Source organism: Cupressus sempervirens, chromosome 8 (genome assembly GCF_028749045.1).
Source record: "Cupressus sempervirens isolate cs-2001-9-10 chromosome 8, ASM2874904v1, whole genome shotgun sequence".
NCBI classification, from domain to species: domain Eukaryota; kingdom Viridiplantae; phylum Streptophyta; class Pinopsida; order Cupressales; family Cupressaceae; genus Cupressus; species Cupressus sempervirens.
In genome coordinates, this window is record NC_143125.1 from 29796993 (window position 1) to 29815375 (window position 18383).

The 18383-nt window shown below is 36.1% G+C and overlaps 1 protein-coding gene across 1 annotated transcript; it reads left to right on the top strand.

Annotated features, from left to right (window-relative positions):
* Window positions 1-593: 593 nt before the first annotated feature.
* Window positions 594-1908, top strand: LOC149541421 (uncharacterized). Its single transcript, XM_089796061.1, has 2 exons — window positions 594-932; window positions 1025-1908. The coding sequence occupies exons 1-2, from the start codon at window positions 711-713 to the stop codon at window positions 1538-1540; spliced, it is 738 nt and encodes a 245-aa protein (XP_089652187.1). The 5' UTR covers window positions 594-710; the 3' UTR covers window positions 1541-1908.
* The last annotated feature ends 16475 nt before the right edge of the window (window positions 1909-18383 follow it).

An 18383-nucleotide genomic window follows, 5' to 3' on the forward strand; every position in this document is an offset into this window, starting at 1 on the left:
TAGTCAAAGAAGGTGCCATAAAAAATTTGGCCATTTTTATGATCATTACGATCAACTTTAATGAGCACGAAGTTAGAGTGCACGACTACTGGGTCCTCTCCCCTAGTCCCCATCCTCTGATTTCTTAACAAGTAAATTAAAAATGTTCCACATCCCCTGTCCAGCTCCACTATGAAAGAATTGCTACACGACTTACTATCCACCGTGTATAAATAGTCCGGTGAGCCATCATAAAGTTAATGAGTCATTTTAGTGGCCGCTTAAAACAGCTCTTCTTTCATTCAATTCCAACGCCCTCACGAGATGTCAAATTCAATTCGTATTTACTCCCATCTCCTACTTTAATAAACCTCTTCTCTCCCACGTGCCGTAGACCAGAAGGATTTTAAACCCTCCCTCCCCGCTACGCGACAAGTCGCCATCAACACCATTTCCAACGCACGTGCAAAACCGAAATCATCGCCTCGTCCTTCTTTTGCCCCACCTCAAATCCCCCCTTTTCCCATTCTGCTACCGCAACTCACTCACACGTGCGACACCACATGCGTAGAAAACAAAAGAAAAACACAGTAGCTTCCCTTCCTCACCCAGTTAAATCGGGGTTTCCAAGTGACATTCTCTCCGCAGCAGGTCCATCACAATTGATTAGTAAAAGACACAAATCTCCGCTGTTTTCTGTCTTGTCCGAGAAGCGGAGGAATCGGGCAGCCATGACGTCTGGGGGCAAGCTTCCAAGCAGTGAGGAGCGCGAGAAGAATAAAAAGCGTGAGAGAAAGAGGAGAGCAATCGCTGCCCGGATATTCGCAGGGCTTCGGCTCTACGGGAACTACAAGCTGCCCAAACACTGTGATAACAATGAAGTTCTCAAAGCCCTCTGCAACCAAGCCGGTTGGACGGTTGATCCGGACGGAACCACCTACCGGCACGCACCGGTAAACTTTAACCCACAATATCCGATTCTCTTTCCTTTTTTCTTTATTTAATTCTTCTGGTTTTAATCCGGGTCTCTTTTTTGTGGTAATAGGGCATCAACGTTTCCGAGCCCGTTCAGTTTGTGCCCGTGCCGGAAAATGGACCTCCCATTCCCTGGCTCAGAGGTCTGCGGGATGACCGGCTGCCCGCTCCCACAACTTTGCTGCCCGTGCAGATCATGAGCGGCGATCTGCTCACTCCCAACGGCTTGGAATACAGTAGCCGGTCTAATCTTAACTCGCCCTCGGCTTCTTCGTGGCCTTCACCGGGGGTTTCCGGTCAGACTGGCGCTCATGTTAATGGCTGCCATTGGGTTGAAGATTCGTCTACGTTTTCTTTCGCTTCCTTTGAACAAGAGCCTGCCTCTAAAGCTTCAACTCATGTAGAGTGCTCTCATGAGAATCTGGGAATGGTTTATATGAGCGGCGAGGTCAATAAAGAGGGACAGATAAATGGCAGAGGTGAGGACTGCTCAAGGGTTCGGAATGGTGAGAAGAAATCTCATGAGGAGCCTGGACTGGACCTAACGCTGGGGTTTTCTAAGATTGGGGAAGCGCAATGTAAGTAAAAGTAATGATTTCTGAGACTATTGGCATACGATCTCTCTGTCTGATAAAAAGGTTTTTGTTCCAAAGTAGCTATTTTTTAATCAGATCTTGTCAGAATATTTTGCGACCATACGGCATTAATGGCCCAGTTTTTTCCTGCTATGTGAGAATATGATTTCGGAGTGCTCTTTGCAGATGTGTTTCAGGGCCTCTTTCAGACTCCTAACGATTTGATTTTATTTGATTTATTTCAAATTGAGAGGTTCCTATAAACGGTCTCCTTAAACATCGTTTGACTTAACTGTTGACTGAGAGTAATTTATTTAGGGTAAAATGTTTAAATACTTGTTCTATTTTAATTTTGTAATGATTAATTTATATTTTTAAATATGTGTTATATCTTATTTATATTGAATGATTATATTATCAACTACAGTCTAATGTAGAATAGTTTTTGTTGAGAGGTCTAGAGGAAGAAAAATGCATTATGAGCTGTTTAGACACCGATTGTAGTAATATATAATATAAGAACTTTTAAAAAAATTATTTTAAGAATATTTAACAAAAGAAAAGACCATTTTTGATACATGAAATCATTTTTCTATTATGATTACACATGATTTCAATATCAAGAACATAGATAATGATTTTTTATTTATCAAATAAATCAAATCATTTATACTAGAAAAGTTCAATTTATCAACAAATTTATAATTTATAATTACTTACCTAATATTAAACACCATATATAAATCTAAAATTTTCTAAATTTTATTCAAAAAGAAAATTATTCAGATTTCCAAAACTCTTCGAAATCTCAATAATAAAAATGAAATTCTCCGTAGCTTATCATTAATATCCTTGAACATTAATTTATTCTATCCTCTCTATGTTTATAAATTTTTATTTTTAAAAACTCGACATTATGAGACATCTAATTTTAGAATATAAAATTAAATTTCAATGAAATAATTCAATTTATTTGATACGGTTCTGAGATTTGAGTTATGTATTTAACATATATAACTGCAAAAGACGACTACTTCAAATTTAGCCATGTGCATGAAAATGAATGGTTCACATGCACTTTGTATTTTCTTTTTAAAAATCTGAGAATCTGAAAATTGTTGATCAATTAAAACCCGAAAAAGTGATTTTAGGAGAGGAAAAGTACCATTGCGTGGAAAATTTAGAGACGAGGGGCTCATTTTTCCCGTAACTTTCTGCTCCACAAAGCACGAAATTCGAGCGTGCTATATTCACATGTTTTCTAAAAATTGGAAAAAGGGTCGTTTTAAATTATTTAATTAAATATAACTTTTAATTCATTTGCCTGCAATTTTCTAAAAGTTATATTATATTTTAAATTGAATTGATTATTTTTGATGAATAATCCTTTTCAATTAATAAAATTTACTAAGATTACAATTCACAAAAAAAGGTCGGGGGATACAGGATCACCTCGCGAATGAGTTCAATCGGCTGAAGTCGGAGTAAACAACATGGCCGCAGCCAGCAACTATAAACTATTCATCAAAAAAAATATTTAAAACAACTTCATGCTGCCAAGGCAGTACCAGTAGAGGGAGGAGGATCATCTTTATCAAAAAATCCCCAGGCATCAGTGGGATTGTGCGGCGGACTAGGAACAGTCCAACCGTCAGCAGCATCTACAGAATCTGGGGTAGTTGCAGTCTCCGCATCCTTCTTGTCTGGCCGTGAAGGAGAAATAGCCACGGCCAACCGGGGAAACTTGCCAGAGTGCGCCCGTCCAAGGGGAGGAGCTAGAGACCGGCCAGAAGCCCGCCCAAGGGGGGAGCTGGGGACCAGCGAGAACCACCACATGGTGGGGAAGCGGAGCGGTGCCTCCAACCGCCATGACCACCGCTGGGAGAGCGATGGCAGGGACCTTGGGAGCGCAGCGTGTGTGATGGCGACCAGAGGACTGGTGTCTGGAACGGCGACCGCGAGACGAGGAGGCATCAACCGAGGCATTTGGAGGCACTTTGGCAATGGTACAAGGAGCATTGCCCCAATGGTTTAACAATTCCTGTAAGTGAGCAACCTCCAGAGCAACTTTATTAGCTTGCACCTGTATCTGCATAATGACATTGTTACAAATGCATGCCTTAGTGTACATTGCAATGTTAACATCCAAAAAATTGTGAGTGAATAAAACTGCATTCCTATCTTTCCATAGAGAAAACAAAATTTACATCCTGAAGGTATGCCAAATCTAGGAAAACTTCCAAGGAAATCTGGGGGAATCACCCAGCAGGATCATGTGCCATGAAAAAAGTTCGGGCCTGAAAGACTTGAAAAAATCATGGATCCAGTGCCAATAATTTTGACCACACTAGCAAAACCAAAAAATATGCAAAAAGGACTCAGGTTGGCCACAGAAGGGGCATCTGGGATCAAGAACCCCAATGTGCTTGAGCCGAGGCCCCAAGGGAAGACCTTGGAAAGCAAGGCACCAAGCAAAGTGAGCAATCTCAGGTTCTGTAATGGCACTCCAAATGGTGTCGAACCATTTTCTCTATTGAGAAAGCAAAGAATGCAAATGCCACTGTTGATTAAGCGTGTCCACCATCGGAAGGTGGGGCGAAAGCCATCTGTATCCCATATTGGGCTTATAATTGGTAAATGGAGTGGCAGGAAACCACTTCCAATCATACCACCAAGGTCGAACAGACTGAATCCCCACTTTATGAAGTAAGTGCACAGGGATGGAAGACAACAGAAGCTCATAAGTTTGGCGATCAGCACGTACAAGGCGGTATTGAACTTGCATATCCTCCCAAGACCTGAAATTCGTGGCGACTCTTGAAAAAATGTCCTTGGTAGTGCGAATGCCACGTTTATAGAAATGTAGAGCACTGGCACCTTGAGTCTTGGCAAGAGGAATACCCTGGAAGGCAAACAAGGGATACCACCAAATGTTCTGCTAATTTAAGGATAGCCCATTGCGAAACTCATCACCAGCCCAACGAAGCCAAGGTTTAACAGCTTCCCAGGCTTTTCAGATGCTCTTTATAACGAAAGAGCCCTATATGACCACTGGTTCATGCATAGTGAGAAGGGTCTGAAAACCAATTCCCTTCCACGCCGGTCTGTTAGCAAGGAAGCCGGAAGAGATGCAATGCCTGACAAGAATTTTCCAGGCTTCATCTCCAGAAATAGCTCTGATAATCCATTTAGCATAGAGGGCAAGGCCCTGCTTTCGAGTGGAAAGCAGGTCGAGACCCCCAGATTCCCTTGGGAGACAACAGAAATCCCAAGCAACTCTGTGAAAACCATGATGGTCAGAACTAGAGGCCCAAAGAAAATCTCTGAGCAAACGTTCTAATTTGAGATAGGAAGCTTTGGAGGGAGCCCAACAAGAAGAATAAAACACATGGGTGGCAGCCAAAATCTTAGAACAAATCTGGAATTTACCAGCAAGAGAAAGCGGCTTAGTGATCCAATAATCAAGCTTTTTGGTAATCTTTGTAAGCACAACATTCCAAAGTTCCACAGGGGAAGCTTGGAAAGCAAAGGGAATGCCAAGAAAGCGGAAAATTTCTCTATGAGTAACCCACTTCCATTGGAATTGGCTGAGCGAAGGTGGAGCTGGCAAAAAAGACTGTCAGTAACAGAGCGTTTTATGCCATTGAATGGCAGATCCAAAGGCTTGACAAAAATTGTCAAGACAATTTAAAACATTTTTTATGTTTTCTTCATCTTCAAGAAGAGTAAGAAAAGAATCATCAACAAAATGACCATTGACTAACTGGGAGGAAGAATCAGGCAAGGAAATGCCACGGACCAGTTCTGAAGACACAGAGTGAGCAAGTAGATAACCAAAACTTTTAGCAGCAAGGACATAAAGCGCTGGAGCTAATGGACAACCTTTTCTGATGGAACGAAAAAGTCCAAAAGCTTCAAATTGTGAATTATTGATGGTGATGCAAGCATTAGCATTACCAAAGAGCATCTCCACGGACTGAAAGAAATTGGGACCAAAACCTAGAGCCTGAAGCATAGCCAAAATGAAAGGCCATTCAATGCGATCATAGGCTTTAGCAAAATCTATCTTTAAAAAGATAGCCTGCTGCTTGGACTTACGAGCCCATTCCATATCTTCCCAGACAGCAATGATGTTGTCAAGAATATACCTGGATTTGATGAAGCCAGTTTGTTCAGGCCGCACAATTAGAGGAAGCATATGGCAGATTTTGAGAGAGAGCACCTTAGCAATGATCTTATAAAACACATTCAAGAGGGTGATGGGCCTCCAGTTGCAGATGTCCTCAGGGTCACCAACTTTAAGTATGAATTTAATATTGCTTTTATTTATGATTGCTCCTAAGCTTTTAGAATGGTATGCTTCAAGATAGACTTTGTGCAGATCAAGACCAATTTGCTCCCAAAGATGTTTGTAAATTGAATTGATTATTATTTAAAGTTGTTATGAATAATTATGCATTATAATATAAATGATTAGGTTTTAACAATAAAATAAAATATATTATAATGAATATAAAAGTGTAACAACGAGAGCCTCTTCAGCCACATAAGGGAGTGGAAACCTATGTAATGTCTGAAAATATTTGAAATATATTATTTCGACACAATGGGAAAAAATGAGCTTTGCATTTGGTGAAAATATTTACATAGGTAGGTCCATCTGAACAGGCCAAAGGATGGATCTAATAGGATTCAGTCATATAGATTGAGCTTCAAAAAAAAAACAAATTCTATGGCAGGGTCATCGCTCAGCTTGCAAATCTCCTTCAAATTTAAATTTATCAGTTACCGAAAACTTCTCATCTCTATTTCGATACTTGTTTTTTAGTTTAGGTTAAGTTGTTATTATTATTATTACTATTATATTGTTTTCTCTTTAGTACATTTTGTTTAAAGAATGAAGCGAAAGTACTGTAATAATTTTAATAATAACCACAGCTTATTTTGAATCACTCGAGTTTTATTGTACCGAAATACATGTCTATTCATTGTCCGCAAACTAGAAACTAGCTGTCCTAAAAAAATAGCATACTTTTTTTCATTTTTCAACGAAATTCAGAGCCTTGATCACAGATAATAACAACCGTACCAATAACAATGACTTCACGTTATAAAAGTGGCACAACAGTTTATTCTACTCCCCTCTAACATCCTCCATTATATTCGAATATACTGACGATATTTCAAATTGTGTCAAGCAAATACATTGAGACTGGCCAACTATAATGTGTTCACAGCTCAGCGTGCTACTCTTGTACGTGTGAATCGATACGCCATTAAAACATTCATTTAAGCGGCGCTCGTGATTGATGTTGATGGCTGAGCTAAACATCTCAATTTTAAACAGTTAAATTATCTCTTTTAGATATTTGATATAATGACCTTGGATTATCTAGTGTTGCTTTGGTTAGTGACCTTGGATATTTCAAATTTGATGGAGGCTCGCCACAAATCAACAAATCTTGTTGAAAGCCATACATTAGGCCCTAGGAAAATCTTTGAGCCCAAAATGCCAATAGAAGTTTATACCTTGAGAAATGGGCCCAAATGCGTTAGAGGAAAAGGAGTCACATAAAAAACCTCAAGGTTGCTAGGATCAAACATAATGGGCATTTCAACCTCAACATCACAAAAATGAGGTCTATTAGACACTAAAGCCTCCAATTATAGGTGATAACGTTTTTTAAGTATACAAATATAGCATAACAATATCTCTTAATACAGAGTTTGAAATCACTTGGAACTCCACTTCAGAATAGAAATCAAAGTGTGTATTGTTCCAAACATTCAGAAAAGTTTACTTAAATGCATTGAAATCTTTATTTGCAAGAGGAGAAAGAGATAATCTAAACTAACTTTGATTTATTCAACATTGAAAGTCCTAAACTATTTTTACTTGCAATGTTATTACATGCAATTACATATTTTATTTTGTAAGTAATTTATCAAAACATAAATGCATAAAAATATTTTTTTAGAAAGTGTGGAAAAGATGATTGTCTTGAGACACCTCTTCGTCATCTTCATCTTCATCCATGAAGTCTATTACATTTCAAATTGATTCTTGTACTTCATCGAAATTTGGCTCAAACGTATTCCTTGTAATAGTTTTGGTCTTGGTGACAATATTCAAGCAATCTACAAGTGTTATTTTGTATCCCTCTGCAACGATCTATTTTTTATCTAACAAAACTTCATAGCTTGTGAACTTATTGATTTAAGCCAATGAGAAATGATTATATTCAATTTGTTCATGAACCAAATACATGATCTATCATTAGCCGCTGACTTACAAGATATTTCTTCAAACATGGGAAGAATATCCTAGTCCTTTTCAACACAATAATCAAGAGTTGCCTACACATCTTTGATCAAATCCTCAATAGCCTAACCTCTATTAAGCACAAGTTCTTGAAACTTAATGTATATTTCCATGCTTGGTATCATATCATTCTCGCACAACACATCTATCTTCAAGTCCAGGAGCTTGAGCCAAACAAGTCTAGAGCTTTCTCCAAAGACTCTATATTTTGAGTGAAGACCTCTGGAGTCTAATTTGACTTTATTTCAAACTAATTGTGCATTGGTCAAATTTTGAAGAGCTTTCTTCACTAACTGAGTGGGTAAGTGCACCAAGATCGTGTACAAAAGGGGGGTATAAGTGGACACCTTTTTTTTGAACTCAAGTAAACCTAAACTTGAACAAGACATTTGAGGGTCATCCACTAAAAATGACAAGATGCATAAAACATATAAATTGTAGTACTTTGAATCTACTTTCTAAAGTACTAGAATTTTTATAAAATGGATAAGATTAGGTGGGTCAAACCTCGCACACACAAAAAACAATTATTGATTTTTTAGAAAACATAACATAGTTGTTTTAATGTGCAACACAAAAGACAATTATATTTAGTATTTTACATATCCCTTTGGTAGGATGATAGTTAAAAGTCATATTTAGAAGTTGTGTATTTTTTTGTAATTTTATTATGAGCATTTTTTTGTTATGAATTATTGAATAGACTACATCCTGAAATATTGGTACATGTCCGTGTGCTAAGCATAACTTGCATCAAAATATATGAAAATGGAATATTGGTGAGATATCTAAGATATATCTAAGATTATTTTAGATCCAATGGGTGTATCTCCTCCATTCACAAATGTAAGTTCTTGCAAAGACTTGTTGGCTCTAATGTGTCAAAATGGGTCATGAGGGGTCCTAGTGTATCACAACGAACATTAGGACCCCTTAAGATCCCATAAGATCTCTTAAATTCTGGTTTTGAGTGCATGTGCATTGAAAACCTTCTATCACTACTTGAGATACTTGTAGATGGTGAGTATTCTTCATCATCATCTAACATAGGCTCACACACATATCTTACTTCTTTCCTTTGTTGTTTTTCCCCTTCTTAATAGGATTCATAACTAGATTCTCCATAGCCTATTTTCTTCTTGATCACTACGATATTTTTTCGTCAACTGAACATTTTGTAGTCATTTGATATATAATCATAGTTTTCTCTTGGCCAATCCTTTAGCCATGTAATTGAGCTTGTAGATCCATAAAAGGTTTGAAATATGGATCTAGTAGAAGAATAGTATTAGATCCACTTAGGGCACAATTGATGGCTATAATGTATTAAAAGGGGCCATAAGGGGACCTAGAGCTTTGAAATGAGCTTGCATGCATCTAAACACAAATTTATACATGTTAAATGGTTTATGTGTGTCCCAAAGCTTAAATATATGTTCAAGAAGAATGTGTGTTTAATGGAGTAAAATTTGCATCATGGTCTTTAGTTATTGTAGCAACATCAGAAGCCATCTTTAACATAACATGATCACTAGATAGGTCTATATGCTACTTTTACGATGGGATGTTTTTGTTTTTTTTAATGAAGCTAGGAAATCCTTGGAATCTATATTGCATATATTACCATAGGTATTAGGTATCATGTGTTAAGTGCAACCAAGGTGAATGTTAACTAGGCTTTTCCAGTCTCAACAATCTTAGGAATCATCATAAGATCCCTTAGAATATATTGTTTATGAGTACATGTGCACTAAAGACCATCTGTCACTAATTGAGCTACTAGTAGATGGTGAGTATTCATCATCATTATCTAACATCTAAGCTCACATGCATATCATGTGTTAATTGCAGCCAAGGTGATTATTTCAATAGATCTTCCTAGTCTCAACAATCTCAGGAATCATCAAAGCCTATCAATGTATGAGACTCTTGGAGATCGAAAACTATCACAAGTAGTAGAGAAAAAGGAGATGTCTTTTACAACTATTATTTATTTGCACTAGCTTCTTGTAGGAAAAGGTCTATTAAAAAAAGTATTGTATATGATTATCCTTGGATGTCTTGCCTATCCATCATTCAAATTATCTGTAGATAGAAGGCATCAAATTGTTAGAGGTCTTTTGTAGTATATAGCTTGTAAATTTGATAAACCCTTTGCAATTGTGTACACTTTGACAATAATAATTGAAGATGATAGGACAGAGCACATTACAGTGGATGTAAATTTCCATATACATTGGTAAAAAGACATCAAGAGGATTTTGATACTAAAATCTGAAGGAACATCAACTGGGCAAGTTAGGGAACTACATATTTATAGAAACTAGCTCGGCTAGCTACGTCACCACATAATTTTAGGACATCAGTTGGGAAATCTATGTCAGCATGATAGTTTTCACGAAATTTTGTGGATGGGTAGGACCAATAGATTGCAAATTTTTAGGCTAAATGGGTCCATTTTTTGAAACTAAATTTATCACATTGTTTTACTCTAAATAAGCCTTCTAATGACCATACTTTTAATATGCATTGTGTTTATTGTCATGTTTTATTGGTAATTTAATTAAATATAGGTTGTTTGGCCATTTCATAAATCGTTGTTTGAAGCTTTGGGAAAAATTGAAAATGAAAGAAAATAATTTTTTTAAACTATGTTCATCAAAGGTATGTGTGTTACCTTTATAGAAAAACAAGAAAATTTCCATTTTGAGTTATACATAATAAATTATATCAAACAAAATCAATCTATGTCTAATTTATCATTGATGTCACTTTACCATTGAATAAAATTTACATTTTTTAATGAAATTGAATGAAACCAACTAAAGATGCTAGGTGTTGATGTTACTATTATTAATTTTGATCATGAAGCCCTATTGAAGAACCTAAAGCAGAGAGAGGGCCCTATAGGAACACTTGACTAGGTGTATTTATTTCTTATGTTCTTTTGTTCATAATGATTCAGTGAACCATTGATTATCTTGTTTAATACGATTATTTACTAATATATTTTGTGATATTGGAATGTATGTACATCATGAAGAGTAGTCATGCATGAAGATAAAAACTAAATAAGGAGCAAAATGAAGAAAAATCAATTCTATTTTCGATACTACAATTTTTTGACAATACAATTTTTGACACTACATTTTTTGGTAGTTGTGTATTAATGTAATAATGATGAAACACTTGAGATATTGTAAATGTAAACTTGTTGATTTAATGTAAGAAACAAGGATGTTTTTACTTAATGTAATTAATGTGGAGGGATCTAAAAAATGATGTTTTTACTTAATACTAACACCAAACTTGCACTATGCCCAATGCCAAAAACATGAGGGCTATCGGTGAAATGTGAACTCAAGTGACAACCTTGTTCTAGCAGTGGAGAGCCTCCAACATTCACGACCACCTCATGTAGAAGAGTCTCAAAGATGCTCTAAGTGTTTTTGGAGGTCGATCTTTTGAAGGTCGTAACTTAGAGCTCGTATGAGATATCGATGAAATGTCAAATTCTACAAGATTGTCATGTCGAGATCTACAATAACCTATCTCATTTCAAAGAGATCCCATTCTGTGTGGATTCAACACAACGATCTCACTCAATGCCAAAACTTGCAATGTGCCTCAGTTCATTGGTGCATCACTATGTAACTTTGAAATCATTGATCTTAGCATCAAATCATCACCACCATTAACTTTGAATGGGTGTGTGAACCCTAATGACACCTTTTTTCTAACTGCAGAGAGTCTACAATGTTCACGACCACCCTATATCAAAGAGTCTTGTAGATGCTCTATGTGCGTTTAGAGGTTGATCTTCTGAGGGTCATAACTCAGAGCTCATGGGGGATATTAATGAAACACATCAAATGCTATAGTATATTCATCTAGAGGACTACAATAAGCTATCTCATTTAGGAGTGATCACATTCTATTTGGATTTAGCACAATGATCTCGCTTAGTGTCAAAACTTGCAATATGCCCCAATTCATTGGTGCATCATTGAGTAACTTTAAAACCATTGATCTTGGCATTGAATCATCAGTGTCATTAGCTCCAAATGGGCAGGTGAACCCTAGTGAAACCCTTTTTTTGGCCACGAAGAGCCTATAATGTCCGCAGCCACCCCATACCAAAGAGTCTGGAAGATGCTCTAAGTGCGTTTAGAGTCGATCTTGTGAGGGTCGTAACTCAGAGAATGTGGGGGCCATAGGTGAAATTTCAAATGCTACAGGATGTTCATGTTGAGTTCTACAATAACCTATCTCATTTTAGAGAGATCACATTCGATTTGGAATCGACACAATGATCTCACTCAATGCAAAAACTTGCAGTGTGGCTTAGATCATTAGTGCATCACTGCATAACTTTGAAATCACTAATCTTGGCATCAAATCGTCAGCGCCATTAGCTTTGGATGGGTGGGTGAACCCTAGTGATACCCTTGTTCCAATCATGGAGAGCCTACAAAATTCATGGCCACTCCATATCAAAGAGTCTCGAAGATGCTCTAAGTGTGTTTGGAGGTTGCTCTTTCGAGGGTAGTAACTCAAAGCTCATGGGGGATTAAAATGAAATTTTGAATGCTACAAGATGGTCATGTTGAGGTCTGTAATAACCTATCTCATTTTGGAGAGATCACATTCCATTTGGATTCAACACAGCAATCTCACTCGATGCCAAAACTTGTAGTGTGCCTCAGTTCATTGGTACATCACTATGTAACTTTGAAACCACTGATCTTGGCATCGAATCGCCAATGCCATTAGCTCAAGATGGGTGAGTGAACCCTAGTGATACCCTTGTTCCAACTACAAAGAGCCTACAACGTTCACGACCACCCTGTTCTGAAGAGTCTCAAAGATGCTCTAAGTGTATTTGGAGGTCAATCTTCTGAGGGCATAACTTAGAGCTTGTGGGGGCTATCGGTGAAAACTCAAATGCTACAATAACCTAAGTCATTTTAGAGAGATCACATTTCATTTGGAGTCAACACAACGATCTCGCTCGATGGAAAACCTTATAATGTGCCTCAGTTCATTGGTGCATCACTATGTAATTTTGAAACCACTGATCTTGGCATCAAATCGTCAGTGCCATTAGCTCTGGATGGGTGGATGAACCCTAATGAAAACCTTGCTCTAGCCGTAGAGATCCTACAACATTCATGGCCACCTCATACTAAAGAGTCTCAAAGATGCTCTAAGTGCGTTTGGAGGTTGATCTTCCGAGGGTCATAACTCAGAGCTCGTGGGGACTATCGATCAAACATTGAATGTTATAGAATGGTCATGTTGAGGTCTACAATAACCTCGTGACATCCCTATTTTGACGACAGAGCCCCTATAATGTCTGTGACCAATACATACTGAAAAAACTTGTAAGACCAAAGATGGGCTCCTCAAACCAAATTGGCCATGGATTTGGATAATTGTAGACATCTTAAGGGATTGCAAAGATCATTTTAAATCAAAAATATATGATATAATTTTAATTTAAACATTGCATAAAACTTTAATAATAAAAGTTGTTAAAATGTTCTTCACAAATTATTGAATTTGAATTGAATATAACAAACATAATCAAAATGAATTATATTCCATAAACATGAATAATACACATGATCCACGATAAATCAAAATAGATGTATCCATAGATAAATGACGCAAATAAATATCAAAGTTCATGTATCCATAGACAAATCATGCAAATATATATCAAAATACATAGATCCATATACAAAATGTGGTTGATCATGCAATCAAAATGTGTATAATTTCAATGTTTCTATATACAATGTGACATATGCCATCTCAAAATGACTCATGACGCATTGTATGACAACTATACTATCCTATGATGCTAGTGGATCATCAAAATGTAGCCTCTTCACTAAACTAGGTGGATTAGATGCCTCCTACACAAACAAAAAAAGAAAACCCAAAGTTAGATTACTAAATTTATATGATTCTATGTGTCTAACATTGAATTACTCAAATACATAATGATCCTTTTTTAATGAAGATTTATAGTTTTAAACTTTCATCATAAATACCTCTTTCGTCGATCTCCTGCGACAATCAGGAGTCCTCTCATATGTCATCGGCAATGCTTGAACCTCATTGATCGTGGCCTATATTTGTTCAAGTATGGTTGTCATATGGATCTACAACTTAAACTATAACATTATAATTCATAGCATACTAAATTTATAACATATAATCAAGAATTCAAACTAAAAATAACCTCTGCCAACTCCTTTGGATATAATGGCTACGTGAGAAAAGATACAAAACTCTGAGATACAAAAGCCTAGTTGTTAATATCATGGAAATCAATTTTGCATTTTTTTTTATGAAAATAAGGAAAATAACAAATAAATGATACTTATACATACGATGGGGCTCTTGTTGTGAATGGAAATGCCAGAGGGTTTGCAATGCCCCATCTGCCTAGACTCATCACTAGTAGCCACGTCTTGTACAATAAAGAATTTAATTAAATTTCATTAGCAAAATTTTTTTACAAGAATGCATCAATGTTTAATCACCTTAAAGAACCCAATTACCTTTCCCTTGTCAATGGGTTGTGCCTCATCCCTCGCACTTTGTGCCCCACTGACAGGTGATACCTGCAAGAGAAAAGAAAGAGTAGAAACCATATATGTTCCGATATCAAATAGAAAAATAATGAGAACACAAGGTAGTGTACCATAGATGTCTCAAGGCCAAATGAAATAGCTGAGAGCATGACATCATCAATCGGTCTAGGGTGAACCCCCACAATACTGGTTACCACTTTTGGGGGATGAAGGAAATTGCGAAAGGATAAAAAATTTCCATATTGAATTTTACGTATGTTCTCACGAACGTACTAACTACATGTTTGTGCGAAAATAAAATAATTATATGTTCGCGCGAACATATTGAGTTTAAATAAGATATGTTCACGCGAACATGCCTTATTATTATGTTCGCGCCAACATATTTTAACGATGATTTTGAAATTTAAACCTCATTTTTCTGTTTGAGATAAAAATAAAAAATTTACCCTTGCCTTAATAAATTCATTTTTTTGTATGTTCGTGCAGACAAACATTATTTTACATGTTCGCCTGAACACATTAACTTAAATTTCCAACTACCAGATTATTTTTGCTCATGCACGAACATATCTAATATGTTCGCGCAAACATAGTGTTCGTGTGAACATGTCAATTTACAAATTTTTGGTGTTGTTTTTCGAAAAAAATGAAATTGGCTCTTGTGACCTCAAAATTGAGATTCAATGATCTCCTACTATAAAATAAAAAATGCCAACTTGTGCTGATTGGAGCAAGCTTTCCAATGACTATAATTGTAATACATATTATATTCATTAAGACTTTCAAACATGAGTTTAACTCATTATAGGTTCATTAACGGTTGAACATCAATTGACTTCAACACTTCGGAAAAATTTGTAAATCCCCCAATTTTTTTTGAGAAATATCTAGGAAATAGGTTACTGAGATAGCTTTCTATTATATATATATATATATTTATTTATTTATGATAAATTGAGTTCAAGTTATCTATGTCAAAATGAACATATGTCTGAATTACGATTGATGTCACTTCAAAACTTCATAAACTATACAATATTCAACCAAATTGAATCAAACCAAATGCATCCTCTGGATATTGAAGTTACAAATCCAACACCAAAAGAATTACCTCATTATCATTTCTAGAAAAAAAGTGTTATGCATGCCAAATGGACTGTCACTCTTTAAAAATATTAATTTTTCATATGTACCACTTTTTGGAGGAGAAGAAAAATTTGACTTAAAAATTTTTTTTTTTTTTAATTAAAAAATATGGTTACAAAGTAGGAATAGAGTACTAGAAATCACTATTTTATGTCATCTTGGAATTATTCATAGTTTTAGAGATATACTCACTCGAACGTGAGTTTTGTTTCAAAAATATTGATTTTAGTGTCAAAATTGGTAAAAAAATGGAACCCATTATTGTGGGATCACCCTCTAAGGTACTCCTTAGTCATCAACTAAACATGAATAAAAATGACATACATGTATAAGTCAATATGGGTTAAAATTACTCTTTAATATTATAAAGTTTAACTTTAAATCACATATGCCATAACAAAAAATTGTGTACATGTACCAACACAGAAGGATCCCATGGCTCTGCATGCCCCTCCTTTCTCATGTCAAGGTGTGTAGTCTCTTTGGGTGTGTCTGGTGTATCATCCTCCTCAAATAGAAACTGATACTTAAAAAGATCACCTATGGGACCCAGGCAAATATTCTTGCACGTTATGCAAGTATGGGGCACATTAACATGTGATGAACTCAAGCCAACATCATTAACACACAGAGGCAACACTGACCTAGCCTCGGATATCAATAGGCTACTCAATCTATGGAAGGCTCTAATAGTCTAAGAGCTAGCCTCTACAATGATATCAGGATGCTACACTGGAGGGGGGGAGACATCAGTAGGGGGATAAAAGTTTCATCTTTCTTCAGATGGGCAAAGGGTCTATCCTGAGGAGCCCCTCCTCCTACACCCTTGTTGGGCCTCATGCTCTAGTAGTTCACCTTGAGACCCAACACAAATTTGACATACAATTTCTAATGAAATAGAATGGCACCTCTAAATTGTTGTGTGGAGGTTTGTCAAAAACCATCCACTAACGATCCCAAAAGTTCAAACACATAGCCTCATTTGTGCACAATTTAATTGATAATTTGGGCTTTTTGTGTTCTACTATTTTACTAGTAACGTCTACTATTGTAGCATTTAATAGTATCATTAATACGTTTGATATTATTAAATGAACCTAGCGTTCTTATTTCTCGACATCAATGTCACAATTGGGAATTCATTAGGGAGAGTTGGGCACAAATAAATCAAGTCAAGTGGACATTAGATGTTTTAAGAAAGGTTGAACTTGCAAATTTCTCTTGGCACAAGAGTGTTGAATGATTCTTCAAGTGCGTGAAGGACTTTAAGGGACAATGATCTACATTGATCAAAGCCCTTGCTATTGGTTTGTATCTTGCAATTTCACTATTTGTAACCTTATTTTGGGTTGTAGTGTTTTCAATTTTATGGCAAAATGTGTGGAATTTCATCTTCTTTGTAATTTCTTTGAAATCTCACGCCTGCTTTGTATAATATTTTGGTAGATGATTTCCCAGTCAATTATTTTGGGAATCTTTATAATTTTTTATATGGCATATACACAAGAGGAGTGTCATTTTTCATTTCGCATGTGGGTGTTTGTTGGTGGTTCCAAACTGCTCTTTGGTAACATGAAGTATTATTTTATTTTCCCTTTGTTTGCATACATGGGCTTAGTAACAAAAATTATTTTCTAATCATAATTAATTGTCTTAAATTCAACTCACTTTTTAGAAATCATTTTTTTCTTCCTTTTATGGAAAAGGGATATAACTAGGCTTCTTTAACCTCAAAAGCTTATAAGCCAAATTTTAGTTGCAAATATCTCAAGTGGGCCAATCAAAAAATCTAGCGGTAACCCCAAATTATTTTCCCAAATTTTCAACTTGGTAAGATGCACTATAAATTCAATGCAGTTGTTATATGGGAGAGACATCTTTACATGAATTGGGCAGACCCGTGGCCTGTTGAATTTCTCCTCTGTAATGTGCAAATAGTTTCCATCCACAATCAATTGGTCATTCCCAATGAATTTGATGAGAGAACCATAGAGGGAAGTGTCATTTTTGTACGTGACGAACTTCAAGAAGGGAAGAATACCCACCTGTGCAATAATAGTTTGTTGTGAGGGGTCCAAATCATGATGCCACATTGGATACATGCTCTCTATTTATCTCATGGGCCTTCACATTTGACTGTCGAACCTTTCCCTTTTACATCTAGCCCATTTTACTACCTCTCTTTTTGGAATCTATTTCCTTGTTTCTATTAATAGAGACTTTTTGTCTTGACTTTCATATTACAATAGAAGTAGTTTTTTCCCAACCAAAGTTATGACAATTGATTCCAAGGCTCCTATGTTTGCACAAGAAGATAGTTTTTTGGAAAAGATTGTAGCATTTGGTTGTATCTTGGTCCTCTTGAATCACTTTGTTTAGACAAGTGACTTATATAGAAATTAATGAATGCAACACCTATTTTAATGAAAAGATTTATGCATTCACTGCGATTAATGAAATCCACATCTTCTTTTCCTATGGATGTAGTCAATTTTTTGGTGAAGTGTGTCCATGTATTATTATGGTACCTCTATTAGTCAATTTTGGTGTTATATATAGTATTTTATATGCTCTATTTTCTTAAAAAAAGGGAACTAATTACATAGTGACTAGTAACTTACTACGATTTAAGATTTTGTCCCTTCAAATTGTTTACCCATTTAAGTAATGTAGAAGAATTTATGGCATTACTGAAATAGATATAACCCTTATTATGGATATCTAACACAATGAATTATAGCAAAAATTCAGAGATCATCATAACGCTATGAACAATGA